At 35.6% G+C, this 23,058-nt stretch overlaps 2 protein-coding genes and 1 pseudogene across 2 annotated transcripts; all 3 read right to left on the bottom strand.

Moving 5' to 3' along the window:
* Positions 1–3,401: 3,401 nt before the first annotated feature.
* On the bottom strand, positions 3,402–5,519 carry LOC113755738 (putative pentatricopeptide repeat-containing protein At1g12700, mitochondrial). The gene has a single exon (XM_027299647.1). The coding sequence runs from the start codon at positions 5,488–5,490 to the stop codon at positions 3,568–3,570; it is 1,923 nt and encodes a 640-aa protein (XP_027155448.1). The 5' UTR covers positions 5,491–5,519; the 3' UTR covers positions 3,402–3,567.
* Positions 5,520–11,495: 5,976 nt separating this feature from the next.
* Positions 11,496–14,141, bottom strand: LOC113755735 (putative pentatricopeptide repeat-containing protein At1g12700, mitochondrial). Its single transcript, XM_027299646.1, has 3 exons — positions 14,103–14,141; positions 13,854–13,980; positions 11,496–13,745 (listed from the first exon to the last, which is right to left on the bottom strand). The coding sequence occupies exons 1-3, from the start codon at positions 14,139–14,141 to the stop codon at positions 12,058–12,060; spliced, it is 1,854 nt and encodes a 617-aa protein (XP_027155447.1). The 3' UTR covers positions 11,496–12,057.
* A 6,675-nt stretch (positions 14,142–20,816) lies between these two features.
* Positions 20,817–22,738, bottom strand: LOC113755736 (annotated as a pseudogene).
* Between the last annotated feature and the right edge of the window lie 320 nt (positions 22,739–23,058).

Consider the following 23,058-nt stretch of genomic DNA (forward strand, 5'->3'; position numbering starts at 1 on the left):
TTGTAAAAGCCTAGAGCTTCATCGAGATTGCTGATACCGTCAATATCACTCCTCAATCTCCGAGACCCATAATGAACAATGTTGTTAGGCTTAGCCTGATGATGATTACTACTTTCAATACCAATAGTGAGGGCTGCAGAGTGAAAAGCTGATTGGATGGGGGTTGAATTTATTGGAGAAAGAAATGAAAGAGTAGTAAAAGCGGCAGTAGTAGCAGTACCTTTCGCCCCTGCTTTGTGACAAAGATAAGCAACAGAGAAGGCCCTTTTTCTCATCTTCTTGATGGTTTTGCCTTCGGAGTTCAGCTACAAAATCAGAAAGTCGCTGCTGAGGAGACAGAGTGAGGAGCGAAAGACGATGGTCCTCTTTTGTCTTTTGCTGAAGCTTGTCTTCTCCTCTCCTCTCAGGTTTTGTGATTAATTCATTCTTTTCTGGTTTTTCATTTTGTATTTTTGGTCTCTTTTTAGCATTTTTGGTTTATTACTCTGAGTTTGATAATATTTTTGGTGTTTTTTTATGAAAATAAACTCAATAATTTAATAAAACTATATAGAGACACATGAACATAAACTTATGAGAGAGTGACAATAGCATTTCCCTTTTGCTCATTCCATTTTAGACCAAAATCAAACAAAACCCCTCCTACATCAAAAGGTTATCCTCTTATGTTATTTTTAATTCTACGTTAATTACAAAATTCTTACGACATAAGCACTTTTCTTGAAAAACACTTGTTAACATATACAGAGCAAAAGAAAAAAAAAACTTGTTAACAGATACGATGAATGATCAATTAGAAAAAAATCCAACTATCTATTAGTTATGATAAATAATAATTTAAATGATATCAAAATTAGTTTATAACATGCACACATGTAGAGCTGTTAAATGAAACGAGCAGTTCGAAAGTCCGATTGAGGTCGATTCGATAAAGCTTGAGCTCAGCTCGTTAATTGTGGTAAACAAGTCGAGTTCGACCTTGAGATATGCTCGTTTAATTAACAAACCGAGTACGCTTGATTCGTTTGTTATCCGAGTAGCTCAATTATGCTCAATAAGGAAGTACATATATGTCATTTCACAATTCAAAAATATAAAAATTAAAAATTATAGATTTTTATTGGGATTAATTTGCTCGAGCTCGTGCAAGCTCGACTCATTTGTGATAAACGAGTCGACCTCGGGCAAGCTCACAAACGGGTCGAGCTCGATCTCGAGCCACATGTCCATTTGGCGAGTCGAATCCGAACACATTTCAAAACTCGTCCACCTGTTGGAGCGAGCTCGAGCTCAGCTCGAGTTAAACTTGAGTCAAGTTCGGCAGTCAAATATTCGATTCGACTCGACTCGATTAACAGCTCTATACACATGTATCCTATTAATCAATTCACTAAATTTAATTAGCATGTTTGGACAAAAGATTATTTGAGATATTTATTTAAAATAATTACTGTAACATTTTTCGTGATGTGATGTATGTGAAATAAAAAAAAATAGATTGAAATGATGCAAGCAAATTATTTTTTTTTCAAATCATTCGCATCCAAATTGTTTAGGGTGTATTATTTGTGATGATACTTGATTTTATTATTCTCATCATTCAACTATTCGTGCTAGTTTGCTTTTTCCTTTAAATACCATAACATGATAACATATGATAAAAGTCACTTATAATACTCATTTATTTGCCAAGTGCTAGCACTTTCTTTAGAGTATCAGCCAAAAAATTTTTAAGAAGAAAAAGAAAGAAAGAGCTACATCTCCACGAGCAGACAGCCCAGGCAATCAATCAGCTTCACAACCATAGGGAAAACCACAGAAAAAGGCCCGAGCATATCAGAAAATGTTCTCGGGTCCAGTTGAAAACTAGTACCAGCACAACAAACTCCTTCCTGCCCTATAATTTGTCTATGCAAAATGAGATGCAAGATGACCAAACCAATTCAACAAGAAAACTTTTTGGATAAAGCAAATCTCAGCAGACAAACTTTGATATAGTAAGAAGAAAAAAATGACATCCAGCCACCAAATATGTAATTTTCATTTCATGGCCAGTCCAGATCTGTTGTGGTAGCTCACATTCTCCAGCATCAAAGTTAATCAATCATCCAACCCTCTCTAAAGTAAATCATATCGAAGGCATGTACCCATACTATGCTCATTAGTAAAGCTTCAAGCATTCATCCTTCTGAGTTCAACTCCGATCTCTGCATTAGCAATACTTCCTCCCTTGGTGCCTGTAATTAAGACAAGTTTGAGCATCCATAAGCAGAATACAAAACTGGAAAAGGTATTCATAGAACCAAAGCAGAATAAAAGAAGGAAAAGAATCCTTATAACTAGTACTACTAACAATAGAAGCTTTGGCTTGGGCCTGCGATTAATAAACAGATTTTATTTGTCCTCTACTTGCAGTTAAACGATCTTCCCTGTTAAATATCTCAGCTCAGTCATCCTACATAAATAAATGAATCGTCATGATGGGTGCAATCCAGAACTTTAAGCAGCTGGATACCTAAAAGGCCTCTTAAACAAGACACAGAGAATGTCAAAGAGCAAAATAAAATATTATTCTCTACATGCTACTATCAAATTTGCTGATCAGCATCAAACTTAAGCAGTCACTAAAAGCAACAGTAGGCAAAGAGCAGATATTGGGTCAATACAGACAATGGTACTACAGCACGTTCTAACACTGCGGTAAACTTTGCATTTAGATCATCGTCAATATCTGATCAGTGAATGTTTCGTTGTCAAAATTGCCCAACTGCCAGTTCCAGTATGTTTGCTTCCATAATATCTCTATGTTCTGAAAACAACAACGAGTATTCGAAAGTAAAAGGACAACTGTCAACGAAAGGACACATGTCAAGTCATTAGCACAACATAGCAATTTTATGAAGCTTAGATAAGTTAAAATACGAGTACGCTTATGCTAAATACAAGTCATTAGCCCTCAGGCAAAGAATACTCAAATAAGTGGCTCTCCAGTTTAGTGAAAGAAAGTGAATTCCACAGTATGATGACTCTCATCCGCAACTCCAGCTTATGTGTCACTTAATTTGATTACTTTCCAACTGCCAAGTGAACAATGTCTGTATATGAAGATAAATTAAGCTGCAATTCAACAACCCCACATGCCAATTACATGGACAAGCAATCATATATAAAGTAAGCATCTATAAAGTGATTCAAACGGCCAATGTAAACCTTCGAGAAAGTTGAAAATTAGGAATAAAAATTTGAGAAACTGAGGAGAGAGGAATGATTAAAGTGTACAAACCATGAATAGCATTGAAAACAGGCAGGTAGCCACTCTTTTCATCTGATAGTGATGAGAAAGCTTCAACACATCGTCGCTCATCACCCTGCAAGTATTTAATCTTCAAATCTCTGGAATATGCTCAAAGATTGCTCCTCCAAGGACTGTTGATAAACTTTTTGAGACCAAAAGGACAGATACTGACAACAATGTCAACTGCGAATCTACATCATGTACCTTTGGATGACTAAATGCTTGGAGCCAAAAAAAGCAGCAGAATATCCAGAGGTCCCAAATGAAGCCAATTAAGGATAAGATCCCCCTTCTCCATTATTTAGACTTCCATTACCCATTTTTGGAGCAAACTTCTCAATTATCTTAAAAATAGAGGGATCATTTCCACTATCTCTGTATGAATCTAGTAAAAACGAAAAAGTAGACAAATGCAGTGAGAATCCTCTCCTATCCATTTCATCAAAACATACCACTGCATCATTAAATTCGCCAGCTTTAAGAAGTCCATGAACAATAATATTAAATGTAATTAGATCTGGAGTGCAACCATTTTCTTCCATTTTCTTAATAAACTCTTTGGCTACCTCTAGTAAACCTTCTGAAAAGAGGCCATTTATCATCGTGTTATATGTTCTAACATCAGGGTCTAATCCTTTAGAAGAGAGACTATAGAAAAGATGCTGGGCGCTGTCAAGCTTCCCACATTTGCATAATCCATCAAGGACGATGTTGTACATTGATATCTGACAATCTACTCCATCAACTTCCATCTTGCGCAAAAATTGAAGTGCTTCCTCAGCATGTGAATTCTTGCATAAACCATTTAACAACACGCAGTAAGTGTGAAAATTAGGTTTTAAGCCAGCAGCTCGCATCTCGCCGAAAGCTTCGACTGCTGTAAGATACCTCCGCAAACTAAATAAACCCTGCAGGACAGTGTTATAAGTTGCAACATCAGGTGTTAACCCTTTATGTTGGATCTCTTGGAAGAGATTCATGGCTGCTTCCACTTTCATTTTCTTCATATAGCCATGGATCAATATATTATGGCTTTGAACATCAGGACTAAGGCCGTTAGCAGCCATTTTATCAAAAACTATCTTTGCTTCGTCCATTTGGCCTTGTAAACAGTACCCATCCATCAATGCGTTATATGTAGCATTATCAGGCTTCTCATTTTGCTCAATCATGATTTTCAGTACCTCCTCTGCATCTTCTAACTGTCCATCCTTACATAGTGCATCAATAAGAATACTAAAAGTAACGACACTTGGAACAATATTATAAGCCTTCATCTCAGTCAAAAGCTTTTCAACGTCCTTCCATTTACTTAAATTGCACAGACCCCGGACCAAACAATTGTAAGTGATGACATCAGGGGCAATTCCTTTCTCAATCATCTCGTGTAACAGGGAGAGAGCTTGATCCATCATTTTATCCTTGCACAACCCGTCGATAATAGTGTTGTAAGCAGCTGTATGAGGCCTGCACCTTCCTCCTTTTTCCATGAATCTAAGGACTTGAATGGCCATGCTAGTGTTCCCAGCCTTAGAAAGCCCATCTATCACAGTCCCATACGTAATTTCATTAGGTATGCATAGCTTTTCATATATTATTTTCTTGAACAATGCTTGTGCCTCATGAATTTTGTGTTCCCAAAAGAGTCCTTTAAGCAGAGTATTAAAGGTGGCCGTATCGGGCAAAATACCTCGCTTGAAGAAGCCACCAAATATAGAAAACCCAAAATTCACTTTACCCAAGAAGCAATAACAGTTAATCACAATATTAAGTGTGTATTCATTAAGCGGAATGCATCCTAACTCAGCCATATCTCTGTAAAGAGAAAGAACCACCAAATATTGCTTCATCTTAACAATACGACCCAGCAATTGAGTGAAATGAACAACACTAGGCAGAGGTCTCATCCGAGCCATGTGCTTGTAAAAGCCCAGAGCTTCATCAAGATTGCTGATACTATCGATATTACTCCTCAATCCCCAAGACCCGGAACGAACACTACTGTCAGATTTAGGGTGATGATTACTAACTGTACTACCAGTACTATAGGCATGAGAAGCAGCAGAACTAGAAGCTGACTGTGGGTTTTGAATAAGGGTGGAGTTTCTTGGAGAAAGAAATGAAAGAGTACCTCCTGCCCCTGATTTGTGGCGGAGATGAGCATCACAGACGACTGAGAAAGGCCTTTTCTTCATCTTCTTGCTGGTCTTCCCGTCCGAGTTCAGCTACAAAAATTCAGCATATTGACAATATTACCTTTTTAAAAATCCAATAGCAATTAACAAAACTATCTGTCTTTTTTTTTTTATCCTGTAGCAATAAAATGTAGGGAACTTTTTGATACTGCAATTACCTAGCAAATTAGGAGCACATCAAATGGGCATTAGAAGCAAATGTGGCTTATTTGGATTTCTTTCGCTTTTGAAATCCTGATGACTGTTGCCTTCCTGCTGTTATCAATAATATAAGCAAAATGATTTTTTTTTCGCTATTTTATATTAAATGAGTTGGTGAATTATAAGAGCGCCTTTTAATATTAGAACTTGTTATGTTTTGCTATAATATCTTTTATTAATTTCCTCTTTAAGTTGCTTCTTTTGCCATTAAACTTGTGTTTCTTATTTTGTCTTAATAATTTTAGATATGGAGTATTAATCATTGCAAAATTGTTAAATTACATATCTGCTGCAACTTCTCTTTGTTGCACTTACATCTCTTCCAATTTGCCTTTTGTCTATTAGGTTTATTTTAGTCTTAATTGCTGCTCTGGTATTTATATAAAGAATAACGAAGGGTATCGAAATCAAAAGTAAATTATTATCCCTCCTCGTCTATGATTTTTTATTAAAAGGTGACAATATTACAAAAGATGTCAATCAAAGGGAGGTAAGAGAGATTTTTGAAATTTTAAGGATATTAAATGATATTAAGGCAAACCTCAAAATAGGTTTGTGAAATTACCCCAGTAATCAATAAGTGAAGCAAAAGAAGCATATGCATAGTGCCTCGTTATGGTTTTAGTAAGAGAAAATCGTTCGACGTTTCTCACATATTTGTAAAATAACTTTTTTATCCCTTACTTTTAAAAGTGTACTTTTCCATCCCTTACAAATTTATATTGATCAAATTTGATCCCTACTTATGTTTTCGACTAATTTTTTGTGGGAATCCATCACGTGCCTTGCAAGTGATCATTTTTTGAGGGCAAAATTGTCAAATCAAATTTTATATAATTCGATTTATTGTCCTTTATATTTCACAAAATAAATTTTTTTCATCCCTGACATTTTACAAAAATGAATTGTTTTGTCTCTCACATTTCATAAAATGAATTTTTCATCCCTCATTGATCATGTGCAATAGTTTTTTTTTAAACCCATGTATATATCTATTTGATTTCACCTGAACAGTAAGAATAATATGTAATATATCTTTATTTAATTTCACGTAAATTGCCTAATCTTAATTGTACACATTCTATTCAATAGATATATATATATATATATATATATATAGGGGTTTAAAACTAATAATTTTGTTTTAAACCCATGTATATATCTATGTGATTTCACCATATGAACTTATTTAATATTTGTGGTCTTTTTCTTTTGGTAATAATTTATTTATTGAGTTGTATAATAAGGTCATCTAATTAATCGGTCATAACTCGAATTCTATAGTCATACTAATAAATTACAATTTAAACCTGAAGTTTTCACTCATCAATTTTAAGACCAACAATTAAATTACTTGTTATGATTGTCTTAAAATTTTAAAATACCTATTACTTACTTTTTTTTGTCATACTTTTCCTTTGTTTAATTTTTTAGTACAAATTTAATTCAATATAAACGCTCAATAATATTTAAAATTAAATGTCTTCTTTGTTTTCAATTTTCAAGTAAAATGAAATGAATATGAGTGAAAAACTAACAATTTTTAAAAATTTATATATATTTATATATATTTGATTTCACCTAAGCAGTACAAAGTAGCATGTAATATGTCTCTAATTTCGTTAGGTGAAATCAAATAGAGACATATTACATGCTATTCATACTATTCAAGTGAAATCAAATAGATATGTACATGGGTTTTAAAAAGAAACTATTCGCACACATGATCAATGAGGAATAAGAAAACTCTATTTTGAAAAATGTGAATGATGAAAAGAATTCATTTAGTAAAATATAAGGGACTAAAAAATTCATTTTATGAAATGTGAGAGACAATAAATTGAATTATGTAAAATTAGATTTGATATTTCGCCTTTAAAAAATTATCACGGACAAGGCATGTAGCAGATTTCGATCAAAAACTAGTTTGAAACCTAGACGGAAACCAAATTTGACTAATGTAAATTTGTAATTGACGTAAAATTACACTTTTAAAAGTGATGGACGAAAAAAATTATTTTACAAAATGTTAGAAAGTTTTAAATGATTTTCCCTTTTAGTAATTTGCCTTTGATCGATACAACTTGCAATAAAAGTTTGTTACCGAAAACAGTACTAGTAATAAAAGTTAGTGTGCAAATAGCAGTTTAGCCCTGAATTTTTGGAGAAATAACACTTTATTACCATGAATCTTGAAGATATGCACTTTACCGCCCATGAAAGCTGATCAAATGTTTAGAAAAGTTGCTCTACCCAAACTACTAGTACAATGACATTGTTGTGCCTAATTATTGTCAAAAATACTTATTTGGATTGCTATTTTTAGGAATTTTTAATGAAAAACATACTATAGTAATTTGATGTATGTGAGGTAAAAAAGTGATTGGAAAATATCTTCACGAAAAACGTAAACATTTTTCTGCAAAAACTCACAATCCAAACAAGTGTAAATTGCTATTTAGCATTATAAAAGGAGTCAATCACTCTAGTTCTAATGTACTTTAATAAAAGTTATACTTAAACATAGAAAAAAAGGCTATTTTTTAAAATGTAACCAATCATCTCGATGAATAACAAAAAATAATAATAATTTCAGTTTGGACTGAATTTGCTAATTTTTGAAGGCAATTTTTATTAGTCAAATGAAAATAATATTCCAAGTAAAACCTCAGCACTCTAATTTTCTTTTCTATTACTAAAATTGACAAATATGCCTATCACTTAGTGTCAGTTACAAAATAATATGCTTTTCTTTCTATTCCTAACTTCTCACCAGTTCTACTCCTTTCATATCCACCAACCACTTCAATCACTTCCGCTAGTGCAAATGTATACCCAATTTCCTAATCCAAGCAGCCAAAACAACCCCACCCCTTCGGAAACTCAAAAAAAACTCCCACAAAACAATATTCACTTTTATCCTTGGTTGATACATTTGCCACTACTATTAAAATTTAGAAACTCCCTAGTGAAGGTGGTGTTTTTTTCTCTGTATTTGCTGCAGAGTCAATGTGTGTACTTTATGTAGTACTAGGTGCATTACATTCTATTGCAAAAGTTTAGTGATTAATTAATTTGTTCAATTTTACTTTTGTTTAATTTCTTATATAATTGCAGTGCTGTCTTTAGGAGAGATTAATATAATTGTGCAACTTGGATTTGGTTCTTTTTAGAAGTTTATGGTGGATTATTTAAAGAGAGATTAATAAAATTGTTGTACCTGAATTTGTGTAAAATTGTGGTACCTGAATTTGTGTTCTTTTTGGGATGGTTTACCTGTGTAAAATAGTTGCCATTATTGAATTCATGGAATCCTCAATTTCATCGCACTATATCATGAATTTCAGTCTTATATGAGGATCAATGTGCTGTCAAGCTAGTGCATGCTAGTGAATGGGAACAAGACTTCCCAAGATGGCTGATGGACTTAGTGCAGAAAGAAATGAGGGTAGTAGCCCCTTTTTGTAATTAAATCTTGTACTATCAAGTGTCCATATATATATATATGAATCTGTTAACGTTTGTTGGGAAAAAAAATTACAAAGAGAAGGGAAAGAAAAAAGCTACTACATCACAGATTCAGTGGTGTTTCATAAATATCAAGTGTGTTCAACTAGATTTACGTGCCTGTTCTGATATTTCTGTTTATCCCATTCTTGAATTAATGTATCCCTGCAATGAAATAGCATTCATCAGGTTCCATCTTCTTTTTCCATAGGCAACAAAGTCATTCCATTTCCTACCAAATGTAAAGCTCTTCATTCCTTTTCCTACCAAATGTAAACAGAACTCAACAGGCATCAGGCTGTCAAACTTTCACTCTGAACACATGAACAAACCTAAAAGAAACAGACACCAAGAAATGAGTGGTAGCAGAGAGACACAGGCACAGAAGAATGCTCCGAAAGTTTAGATGCGCAGACCACACTTCTGCATTTTTTTTTTTGGGGTCAAATTTCATGGCCAATCCAGATCTGTGATGATAGCATACTTCAGCGCCAACTTTAATTAATTAATTCACCACTCACTAAGGTTACAAAAATTGCACTCTTCCATCTGCATTAATGCGTAGCAATACTGTCATCATTAGTGATAGAATCAAATATTTATCGTTTGAGTTCAATCTTAGCATACCGAAACTTGCTTCTGCAGTGCATGTGATTAAGAGACGAACTTAAAGAACTGAAGCAGAACATAAGCGTTGAAAGAGTTATTTTAAAGAACCAACAGCAAAATGGGAAAAAACAGAGACTGTTAAAACAAGTCAAACTGATAATAGTAGAAATTTCTTCTTCGGCCTGTGATTAAGAGACATTTACACTGCCCTCCTATTGAGTATCTGAATCTCTATCAAGTAAAAACTCAACAACTTTGCATGGCTGGATACCTAAGATGTCCTTAAAAAGGCCAGAGAAGAGCATCTAAAGAGCAAAATCAAATAAAAAGAAGGAGCAAAAAAAGAGTGAAATATCCAGAGACCCTAAATGGAGCCAGTTAAGTATAAGATCCCCCTCCTCCAACATTTAGACTGTTATTGCACATTTTTGGAGCAAACTTCTCAACTATCTTAAAAAGGGATGGATCATTTCCACTATCTCTGAACAAAGCTAGTAAAAAGGCAAAAGTAGATACTTGCAGTGAGAATCCTCTCTTATCCATTTCTTCAAAATAAACCACTGCATCATCAAATTCGCTAGCCTTAATAAGTCCTTGGACAATAATATTTAAGATAAACAATGCAATTACTATATGGTATAGGCGATAAACTCAACATCTTCATGCTGCTCCATTGAGCAGGTCCAGTATATTAGAGAAGCGTTTTTGGTAGAATAAAAGAATAGAAGATGATGTAGGCCAGAACGTTGAGCGACAAAAGCAGCCTCTTTGCATCCAATGGCTTTTGATTATGCTAACAACTAAGTAAGCTTCTTCTATATTCTCTCACAAAATTCAGAAAGGGAAAGAGAAGCATTTTTCGTCTATAATAGAATAGAAGATGCCGTAGGTAACAACTAAGTCAAACTTACTTCTATCTTCTCCACTCACAGATAACTACAGATGATAATTTCTAAATATTCCAGCATGCTTATCACCTCATTCTAGAGAAAGGGAGGGAGCAGAAAGCTCAGAAGTGTGCCTGCAATGTGTATCAGTAGCTCAGAAAAATTCCCGTGGGGAGAAACCCTCAAGTAAAGAAGATACAAGGGAATTGAAGTTTAATAGTTTAACCATAGCTGCTCTTCAACCAGAACAAGCGGATTGAGAGCTGCTATGCCACGGCTGTCCTTCAGTCTTTGGCTGGAGGGTATCCTTTGCCTTCCAAAAGGTGCATCAATAGTTCACGACTTGAAAATGGTTAATAAATGTGTGACAAAAACTCAGAAGTTAATGGTCCTAATACAAAACTGTTTGGACCTTAATTGTGCTCGTGCTTGCAAACTTAAGGCACCAAAATCCATCAAAAAACACTTTGTAACCTCTAAAATTTACAGAATGCAATTTCCAATTATCACAGGAGGTAAAAACTTCTGGGTGTTACTGCTAGTTACACTTTCTCTGATCTTTAATCCGTAAATTCAGGGACTTGTGAGCTAATTTCATGTCTAAGGGGAGGGCAGGGATGTATATGGGAAGAATTAGAACACACACTCAAACAAAGAAGACTGGAAAAAATGGCAGTCAAGTTTATTTGGAGAAAGTGAATTCTACAGTACAATGACTTTCATCCACAACTCCTGTTTTTTTTTGGTCACTTAATTGATTATTTTGCAACTGCAATGCGAACAATGTCTGTATAAGAACAATTAAGCTGCAATTTAGTAACCCGACATGACAATTACATGGACAAGCTATCATGTATCAAGTAAGCATACATAAGAGTGACTCAAACAGACAATGTGAACCATCGAGACAATTAGGCATAAAATTTTGAGAAAGTGATGAGAGAGGCGTGATCACAGAGTACAAACCATGAAATGCATTGAAAACGGGCAAGCAGACACTCTTTTGTCTGATAGTCATGAGAGAGCTTCTAACACATTGTCGCTTACCACCATGCAAGCATTAAATCTTCAATTCTCTAGAATATGCTCAAAGATTGCTCCTCCAAGGAGTGTTGATAAATTTTTTGAGACCAAATGGACAGATACTGACAACAATATCAACTGCGAATCTACATCATGTACCTTTGGATGATTAAATGCAAGGAACCAAAAAAAGCAGCAGAATATCCAAAGGTCCCAAATGAAGCCAATTAAGGATAAGATCCCCCTTCTCCATTATTTAGACTTCCATTACCCATTTTTTGAGCAAACTTCTCAATTATCTTAAAAATAGAGGGATCATTTCCACTATCTCTGTATGAATCTAGTAAAAGTGAAAAAGTAGACAAATGCAGCGAGAATCCTCTCCTATCCATTTCATCAAAATAAACCACTGCATCATTAAATTCACCAGCCTTAAGAAGTCCTTGAACAATAATATTAAATGTAATTTGACCAGGAGTGCAACCATTTTCTTAATAAACTCTTTGGCTTCCTGTAGGAAACCTTCTGAAAAGAGGCCATTTATCATCGTGTTATATGTTGTAACATCAGGGTCTAATCCTTTAGAAGAGAGACTATAGAAAAGATGTTGGGCACTGTCAAGCTTCCCACATTTGCATAATCCATCAAGGACGATGTTGTACATTGTTATCTGACAATCTACTCCATCAACTTCCATCTTGTGCAAAAATTGAAGTGCTTCCTCAACATGTGAATTCTTGCATAAACCATTTAACAACACAGAGTAAGTGTAAAAATCAGGCTTTATGCCAGCAGCTCGCATCTCATTGAAAACTTCGATTGCTGTAAGATACCTCCGCACACTAAATAAACCCTGCAGGACAGTGTTATAAGTTGCAACATTCGGTGTTAACCCTTTATGTCGGATCTCTCGGAAGAGACTCATGGCTGCTTCCACTTTCATTTTCTTCATATAGCCGTGGATCAATATATTATGGCTTTGAACATCAGGACTAAGGCCGTTAACAGCCATTTTATCAAAAACTATCTTTGCTTCGTCCATTCGGCCTTGTAAACAGTACTCATCCATCAATGCTCTATACGTAGCATTATCAGGCTTCTGATTTTGCTCAATCATGATTTTCAGTACCTCCTCTGCACCTTCTAACTGTCCTTCCTTACATAGTGCATCAATCAGAATATTGAAAGTAATAACACTTGGAACAATATTATAAGCCTTCATCTCAGTCAAGAGCTTTTCAACGTCCTTCCATTTACTTAAATTGCACAGATCCCGGACCAAACAATTGTAAGTGATGACATCGGGGGCAATTCCTTTCTCAATCATCTCAGGTAGAAGGGAGAGAGCTTGATCCATCATTTTATCCTTGCACAACCCGTCGATAATAGTGTTGTAAGCAGCTGTATGAGGCCTGCACCTTCCTCCTTTTTCCATGAATCTAAGGACTTGAATGGCCATGCTAGTGTTCCCAGCCTTAGAAAGCCCATCTATGACGGTCCCATACGTAATTTCACTCGGTATGCATAGCTTTTCATATATTATTTTCTTGAACAATCCTTGTGCCTCATGAATTTTGTGTTCCCAAAAGAGTCCTTTGAGCAGAGTATTAAAGGTGGCCGTATCGGGCAAAACACCTCGCTTGAAGAAGCTACCAAATATAGAAAACCCAAAATTCACTTTACCCAAGAAGCAGTAACAGTTAATCACAATATTAAGCGTGTATTCATCAAGTGGTATGCATCCTAACTCAGCCATATCTCTGTAAAGAGAAAGAACCACCAAATATTGCTTCATCTTAACAATACGACCCAGCAGTCTATTGAAATGAACAACACTAGGCACAGGTCTCATCCGGACCATCTGCTTGTAAAAGCCTAGAGCTTCATCAAGATTGCTGATTCTGTCAATATCACTCCTTAATCCCGGAGACCCATAATGAACAATGTTGTTAGGCTTAGCCTGATGATGATTACTACTTTTAATACTGAGGGTGCTCACCTCGGCGACCCTCGCTCGGTCGAGGTGATCTGTGAATCCACTTCATTCCTCACACGAGTGAAGTCTTGTCCTGAGTATGATCCCTGATCTCGGACAGGCCTCTGGTCTACTGCCCAGATGACCTCTATATTTCATACCTCCGCCTCGGCTGCATGCTGATGATGTCAGCCCATCTGACATCATCCAGGACCAGTGCTTTATCTGAAAAGCACTGTCGCACTTAATGGCTACTGCATAAGACTCCTCATCACCCTGTCTAGGCGGCTACAGTGTCAGAGTCAGATCGCCTGACAGAGAGCAGAGCCGTAATGGCAGGACATGGGTCCCACCAGCATAAGACCTCCATCCTACCATCCACTCCCACTCTATAAATACCCCTCATATACCCCTAACAAGTAAGCATACTGTTCATTTGACAATACCATCGCTTTTCTCTCATTCTCATATTAACTTGATCGTCGGATAGATCTCAGGGGAGAAGCCCCGCCATTCACGGACAAGAAGATTCACCTCACTTCACCTTAGAAGAGACTGATTCCGGTCGGTTCGAATACCCACCAAAAATCACCTCTTCAAATACCAATAGTGAGGGCTGCAGAGTGAAAAGCAGATTGGATGGGAGAAAGAAATGAAAGAGTAGTAAAAGCGGCAGTAGTAGCAGTACCTGAGAAGGCCCTTTTTCTCATCTTCTTGATGGTATTGCCTTCGGAGCTGAGGAGCCAAAGACGATGGTCCTCTTTTGTCTTTTGCTGAAGGTTGTCGTCTCGTCTCCTCTCAGGTTTTGTGATTAACTTTTTCTCATATTCTTTTCTGGTTTTTCATTTTGTAGTTTTGGTTTCTTTTTAGCATTTTTGGTTTATTACTCTGAGATTGATATTTTTGGCTTTTTTTATGAAAATAAACTCAATAATTTAAGAAAACTATATAGAGACACAAGAGCATAAACTTATCACAGATTGAATTAGTATTAAAACATGAAATATTTTATAATAATAAGGCCAAGTTATTGGGGACACGTATAATGTCTTTTTTTTTTTTTATCGAAATCTATGAATGGATCCGTGGCACTCAAAATAAAAAATCCTTATTTTGATCACCAATTTGCTAGAAAAATGTTATTTATACTCCCATTTTCTTATTGATACTTTCACTATTATTTTAATCATATAATTTTAATTTATTAAATTATATAATAAAATAAATGGTGAAAATGCAAAGAACAAAAAATAGAGTGTAAATTCCATTTTAGACCAAAATCAAATAAAACCCCTCCCACATCAAAAGGTTATCCTCTTTTGTCATTTTTAATTCTACATTAATTACAAAATTATTACGACATAAGCACTTTTCTTGAAAAACACTTGTTAGCATATACGGAGCAAAAAAACACATGTTGACAGATACGATGAATGGTCAATTAGAAAAAAAAAATCCAAATATCTATTAGTTATGACATTTAATAATTTATATGATATCAACATTAGTTTATAACATGCACACATGTATCCTATTAATCAATTCACTAAATTCAATGAGTGTGTTTGGATGGAAAATTATTTGAGATATTTATTTAAAATAATTATTGTAATACTATTTGTGATGTGATACATGTGAGATAAAAAAAATGATTGAAAAAATAAAAAAAAAATGTTTAACTGATGCAAGCAAATTATTTATTTTCGAATCATTCGCATCCAATTGTTTAGAATGTATCCTTTGTGATGATACTTGATTTTATTATTATTATTATCATTTCCTTTAAATACCATAACATGATAACATCTGATAAAAGTCACTTATAATACTCATTTATTTGCCAAGCGCTAGCACTTTCATTAGAGTATCAGCCAAAAAATTTTTAAAAAGAAAAGAAAGAAAGAGCTACATCTCCACGAGCAGGCAGCCCAGGCAATCAATCAGCTTCACAACCACAGAAAAAGGCCCGAGCATATCAGAAAATGTTCTCGGGTCCAGTTGAAAACTAGTACTAGCTCAACAAACTCCTTCCTGTCCTATAATTTGTCTATGCAAAATGAGAAGCAAGATGGCCAACAAACCAATTGAACAAGAAAACTTTTAGGATAATATACAAGCAAATCTCAGCAGACAAACTTTGATATAGTAAGAAGAAAAAAATGACATCCAGCCACCAAATATCTAATTTCCATTTCATGGCCAGTCCAGATCTGTTGTGGTAGCTCACATTCTCCAGCATCAAAGTTAACCAATTATCCAACCCTCTCTAAAGTAAATCATGTTGAAATCATGCCATGCTCATTAGTAAAAGCTTCAAGCATTCATCCTTCTGAGTTCAACTCCGATCTCTGCATTGGCAATACTTCCTCCCTTGGTGCCTGTAATTAAGAGAAGTTTGAGCAACCATAAGCAGAATACAAAACTGGAAAAGGTATTCAAAGAACCAAAGCAGAATAAAAAGAAGGAAAAGAATCCTTATAACTAGTACTACTAACAATAGAAGCTTTGGCTTGGGCCTGCGATTAATAAACAGATTTTATTTGTCCTCTACTTGCAGTTAAACGATCAACCCTATTAAATATCTCAGCTCAGTCATCCAACATACATAAATAAATGAATCGCTATGATGGGTGCAATCCAGAACTTTAAGCAGCTGGATACCTAAAAGGCCTCTTAACAAGACACACAGAGTGTCAAAGAGCAAAATAAAATATTATTCCCTACATGCTACTATTAATTTGCTGATCAGCATCAAACTTAAGCAGTCGCTAAAGCAACAGTAGGCAAAGAGCAGATATTGGGTCAATACAGACAATGGTACTACAGAACGTTCTAACACTGCAGTAAACTTTGCATTTGGATCATCGTCCATATCTAATCAGTGAATGTTTCGTTGTCCAAATTGCCCAACTGCCAGTTCCAGTATGTTTGCTTCCATAATATCAGTATGTTCTGAAAACAACAATGAGTATTCGAAAGTAAAAGGACAACTGCCAACGAAAGGACACATGTCAAGTCATTAGCACAACATAGCAATTTTATGAAGCTTAGATAAGTTAAAATGCGAGCACGCTTATGCTAAATACAAGTCATTAGCACTCAGGCAAAGAATACTAAAAAAAGTGGCTCTCCAGTTTAGTGAAAGAAAGTGAATTCCACAGTATGATGACTTTCATCTGCAACTCCAGCTTACGTGTCACTTAATTTGATTATTTTCCAACTGCCATGTGAACAATGTCTGTATATGAAGATAAATTAAGCTGCAATTCAACAACCCCACATGCCAATTACCTGGACAAGCAATCATATATAAAGTAAGCATATATAAAGTGATTCAAACGGCCAATGTAAACCTTCGAGAAAGTTGAAAATTAGGAATAAAACTTTGAGAAACTGAGGAGAGAGGAATGATTAAAGTGTACAAACCATGAAATGCATTGAAAATGGGCAGGCAGACACTCTTTCATCTGATAGTCAAGAGAGAGCTTCTAACACATTGTCGCTTACCACCATGCAAGTATTTAATCTTCAAATCTCTAGAATATGCTCAAAGATTGGTCCTCCAAGGACTGTTGATAAACTTTTGGAAACCAAAAGGACAGATACGGACAACAATGTCAGCCGCGAATCTACATAATGTACCTTTGGATGATTAAATGCAAGGAGCCAAAAAAAGCAGCAGAATATCCAAAGGTCCCAAATGAAGCCAATTAAGGATAAGATCCCCCTTCTCCATTATTTAGACTTCCATTACACATCTTTGGAGCAAACTTCTCAATTATCTTAAAAATAGAGGGATCATTTCCACTATCTCTGTATGAATCTAGTAAAAATGAAAAAGTAGACAAATGCAATATCTTCTAAAACTTTTTTTTTAAAAAAGTGCTAATATCTTCTACCTTGTTCTTATTCTTATCAAGTACATTACTCAATAAAAAACATATAGTATCATGGTACACTGCAAGTATTTTAAGCGCGAAAAAGCATATCCACATCTTTTTAATACAGCTAATAAATATAATCATCAAATTTTGGTGATATTTCATTTGTTATCTTGTTTTGAAATAGCACTTAAACAAAAAGGAAAAACAATAACATTGAAAAAAAATTGCCCAACCAAAATAAAAGGGTTTTGCATACCAAATTGATTAATCCACTTAAAGACTCATTTGCTTTTTATTCTTTGGGACCAAAGCTATTAGTATTGATACTTATAATTCTAACAAGGTATTAAGACAAAACAAGGATTTCACGGTGTGATTAACCCTAAAAGCAATTTCTAACACCCAAGTCATTAAAACTATTAAACTCCTCACCTGTAACTATAATTGTATTGGGAGATAACCTTTACTTTCCAACTCTCCAAGACTTAGATTGCATGGTGATGCACATGCACTGATAGTGTCTGATGACACTATTCTTTTCAATGACAGAAAGTGGAAAAAGGGAAATTCAAGTCAGAATTAAGGGCTACTACTATTGTATAAAGAAAGATAACAGATAATTAATGTCATCAAAGTATACCTACTACTATTGTATAGTGCTAGAACGAGTACAAGCATTACAAAGAGAAGGGAAAGAAAAAAGCTACTACATCACAGATTCAGTGGTGTTTCAAAAATATCAAGCATGTTCAACAAGATTTTGCTTTACTCTAATCCTATGTGCTTTCATTCTTTGACGTGCCTGTTCTGATATTTCTGTTTGTGCCATTCTGGAATTAATGTATCCCTGTAATGAAATAGCATTCATCAGGTTCCATCTTCTTTTTCCATAGGCAACAAAGTCATTCCATTTCTTACCGAATGTAAGGCTCTTCATTCCCTTTCCTACCAAACGTAAACAGAACTCAACAGGCATCAGGCTGTCAAACTTTCACTCAGAACACATGAACAAACCTAAAAGAAACAGATACCAAGAAAAGAGTGGTAGCAGAAAGACACAGGCACAGAAGAATGCTTTGAAAGTTTGGATGCGCAGACCACACTTCTGCATTTTTTTTTGGGGACAAATTTCATGGCCAATCCAGATCTGTGATGATAGCATATTTAAGCGCCAACTTTAATTAATTAATTCACCACTCACTAAGGTTACAAAAATTACACTCTGTTAGAACAAGCCTAACTGATAATAGTACAAATTTCTGCTTAGGCCTGTGATTAAGAGACATTTACACTGCCCTCTTATTGAAGTTAGAATGTTCACCATGTTTTAATATTTCCAGTCAAATATACTACATTGAGTATCTGAATCTCTATCAAGTAAAAACTCTTAAAAAGGACAGAGAAGAGCATCTAAAGAGCAAAATCCAATAAAAAAAGGAGCAAAAAAAAGAGTGAAATATCCAGAGATCCTAAATGGAGCCAATTAAGTATAAGATCCCCCTCCTCCAACATTTAGACTGTTATTGCACATTTTTTAAGCAAACTTCTCAACTATCTTAAAAAGGGATGGATCATTTCCACTATCTCTGAACAAAGCTAGTAAAAAGGCAAAAGTAGATACTTGCAGTGAGAATCCTCTCTTATCCATTTCTTCAAAATAAACCACTGCATCATCAAATTCGCTAGCCTTAATAAGTCCTTGGACAATAATATTTAAGATAAACAATGCAATTACTATATGGTATAGGCGATAAACTCAACATCTTCATGCTGCTCCATTGAGCAGGTCCAATATATTAGAGAAGCGTTTTTGGTATAATAAAAGAATAGAAGATGATGTAGGCCAGAGCGTTGAGCGACAAAAGCAGCCTCTTTGCATCCAATGGCTTTTGATTATGCTAACAACTAAGTAAGCTTCTTCTATATTCTCTCACAAAATTCGGAAAGGGAAAGAGAAGCATTTTTCGTCTATAATAGAATAGAAGATGCCGTAGGTAACAACTAAGTCAAACTTACTTCTATCTTCTCCACTCACAGATAACTACAGATGATAATTTCAAAATATTCCAGCATGCTTATCACCTCATTCTAGAGAAAGGGAGCAGAAAGCTAAGAAGTGTGCCTGCAATGCGTATCAGTAGCTCAGAAAAATTCCCGTGGGGAGAAACCCTCAGGTAAAGAAGATACAAGGGAATTGAAGTTTAATAGTTTAACCATAGCCGCTCTTCAACCAGAACAAGCGGATTGAGAGCTGCTATGCCACGGCTGCCCTTCAGTCTTTGGCTGGAGGGCGTCCTTTGCCTTCCAAAAGGTGCATCAATAGTTCACGACTTGAAAATGGTTAATAAATGTGTGACAAAAACTCAGAAGTTAATGGCCCTAATACAAAACCGTTTGGACCTTAATTGTGCTCGTGCTTGCAAACTTAAGGCACCAAAATCAACCAAAAAACACTTTGTAACCTCTAAAATTTACAGAATGCAATTTCCAATTATCACAGGAGGTAAAAACTTCTGGGTGTTACTGCTAGTTACACTTTCTCTGATCTTTAATCCGTAAATTCAGGGACTTGTGAGCTAATTTCATGTCTAAGGGGAGGGCAGGGATGTATATGGGAAGAATTAGAACACGCACTCAAACAAAGAAGACTTGAAAAAATGGCAGTCAAGTTTAATTGGAGAATGTGAATTCTACAGTACAATGACTTTCATCCACAACTCCTGCTTTTTTTCTGGTCACTTAATTGATAATTTTGCAACTGCCATGCGAACAATGTCTGTATAAGAACAATTAAGCTGCAATTTAGTAACCCGACATGACAATTACATGGACAAGCTATCATGTATCAAGTAAGCATACATACGAGTGACTAAAACAGACAATGTGAACCATCGAGACAATTAGGCATAAAATTTTGAGAAAGTGATGAGAGAGGAATGATTAAAGTGTACAAACCATGAAATGCATTGAAAACGGGCAAGCAGACACTCTTTTCATCTGATAGTCATGAGAGAGCTTCTAACACATTGTCGCTTACCACCATGCAAGCATTTAATCTTCAAATCTCTAGAATATGCTCAAAGATTGCTCCTCCAAGGACTGTTGATAAACTTTTTGAGACCAAAAGGACAGATACTGACAACAATATCAACTGCGAATCTACATCATGTACCTTTGGATGACTAAATGCTAGGAGCCAAAAAAAGCAGCAGAATATCCAAAGGTCCCAAATGAAGCCAATTAAGAATAAGATCCCCCTTCTCCATTATTTAGACTTCCATTACCCATTTTTTGAGCAAACTTCTCAATTATCTTAAAAATAGAGGGATCATTTCCCCTATCTCTGTATGAATCTAGTAAAAGTGAAAAAGTAGACAAATGCAGCGAGAATCCTCTCCTATCCATTTCATCAAAATAAACCACTGCATCATTAAATTCGCCAGCCTTAAGAAGTCCTTGAACAATAATATTAAATGTAATTAGATTTGAAGTGCAGCCATTTTCTTCCATTTTCTTAATAAACTCTTTGGCTTCCTCTAGGAAACCTTCTGAAAAGAGGCCATTTATCATCGTGTTATATGTTGGAACATTAGGATCCAATCCTTTAGAAGAGAGACTATAGAAAAGATGCCGGGCGCTGTCAAGCTTCCCACATTTGCATAATCCATCAAGGACGATGTTGTACATTGTTATATGACAATCTACTCCATCAACTTCCATCTTGTGCAAAAATTGAAGTGCTTCCTCAACATGTGAATTCTTGCATAAACCATTCAACAAAACACAGTAAGTGTGAAAATTAGGTTTTAAGCCAGCAGCTCGCATCTCATCGAAAGCTTCGATTGCTGTAAGATACCTCCCGACACTAAATAAACCCTGCAGGAAAGTGGTATAGGTAACAACATTCGGTGTTAACCCTTTATGTCAGATCTCTTGGAAGAGACTCATGGCTGCTTCCACTTTCATTTTCTTCATATAACCATTGATCAATATACTATGGCTTTGAACATCAGGATTAAGGCCGCTAGCAGCCATTTTATCAAAAACTATCTTTGCTTCATCCATTCGGCCTTGTAAACAGTACCCATCCATCAATGCGCTATATGTAGCATTATCAGGCTTCTGATTTTGCTCAATCATGATTTCAGTACCTCCTCTGCACCTTCTAACTGTCCTTCCTTACATAGTGCATCAATAAGAATATTAAAAGTAATAACATTTGGAACAATATTATAAGCCTTCATCTCAGTCAAGAGCTTTTCAACGTCCTTCCATTTACTTAAATTGCACAGACCCCGGACCAAACAACTGTAAGTGATGACATCAGGGGCAATTCCTTTCTCAATCATCTCGTGTAACAGGGAGAGAGCTTGATCCATCATTTTATCCTTGCACAACCCGTCGATAATAGTGTTGTAAGCAGCTGTATGAGGCCTGCACCTTCCTCCTTTTTCCATGAATCTAAGGACTTGAATGGCCATGCTAGTGTTCCCAGCCTTAGAAAGCCCATCTATCACAGTCCCATACGTAATTTCATTAGGTATGCAAAGCTTTTCATATATTATTTTCTTGAACAATCCTTGTGCCTCATGAATTTTGTGTTCCCGAAAGAGTCCTTTGAGCAGAGTGGTAAAGGTGGCCGTATTGGGCAAAATACCTCGCTTGAAGAAGCCACCAAATATAGAAAACCCAAAATCCACTCTACCCAAGAAGCAGTAACAATTAATCACAATACTTAGCGTGTAATCATCAAGCGGAATGCATCCCAACTCAGCCATATCCCTGGAAAGAGAAAGAACCACCAAATATTGCTTCATCTTAACAATACGACCCAGCAATTGAGTGAAATGAACAACACTAGGCACAGGTCTCATCCGAGCCATCTGCTTGTAAAAGCCCAGAGCTTCATCAAGATTGCTGATACTATCGATATTTCTCCTCAATCCCCAAGACCCGGAAAGAACACTACTGTCAGATTTAGGGTGATGATTACTAATTGTACTACCAGTACTATAGGCATGAGAAACAGCAGAACTAGAAGCTGATTGTGGGTTTTGAATAAGGGTGGAGTTTCTTGGAGAAAGAAATGAAAGAGTACCTCCTGCCCCTGATTTGTGGCGGAGATGAGCATCACAGATGACTGAGAAAGGCCTTTTCTTCATCTTCTTGCTGGTCTTCCCGTACGAGTTCAGCTACAAAGATTCTATCGTTTGTGACGAGACTTACTATCATAGGTAGCATATTGACAATATTACCTTTCTAAAAATCCAATAGCAATTAACAAAACTATATGACTTTTTTTTTAATCCTGTAGCAATAGAATGTAGGGAACTTTTGACGTTGCAATTACCCAGCAAATTAGGAGCACATCAAATGGGCATTAGAAGCAAATGTGGCTTATTTGGATTTTTTTTCGCTTTTGAAATCCTGATGATTGTTGCCTTCTTGCTGTAATCAATAATATTAATTCTTTATATTAAAT

This window comes from Coffea eugenioides, unplaced genomic scaffold (assembly GCF_003713205.1).
Source record: "Coffea eugenioides isolate CCC68of unplaced genomic scaffold, Ceug_1.0 ScVebR1_1674;HRSCAF=2566, whole genome shotgun sequence".
In the NCBI taxonomy this organism is placed as follows: Eukaryota; Viridiplantae; Streptophyta; class Magnoliopsida; order Gentianales; family Rubiaceae; genus Coffea; species Coffea eugenioides.

Bases quoted from the DNA above. Each gene is read 5' to 3' on its own strand.
- LOC113755738 (XM_027299647.1), bottom strand. From the start codon at position 5,490: ATGAAGAAAAGGCCTTTCTCAGTCGTCTGTGATGCTCATCTCCGCCAC.
- LOC113755735 (XM_027299646.1), bottom strand. From the start codon at position 14,141: ATGGTATTGTCAAATGAACAGTATGCTTACTTGTTAGGG. The intron at 13,981-14,102 runs GTATATGAGGGG...CTGACACTGTAG, and splicing joins AGTATGCTTACTTGTTAGGG to CCGCCTAGACAGGGTGATGA. The intron at 13,746-13,853 runs GTATGAAATATA...GTGGATTCACAG, and splicing joins AGCATGCAGCCGAGGCGGAG to ATCACCTCGACCGAGCGAGG.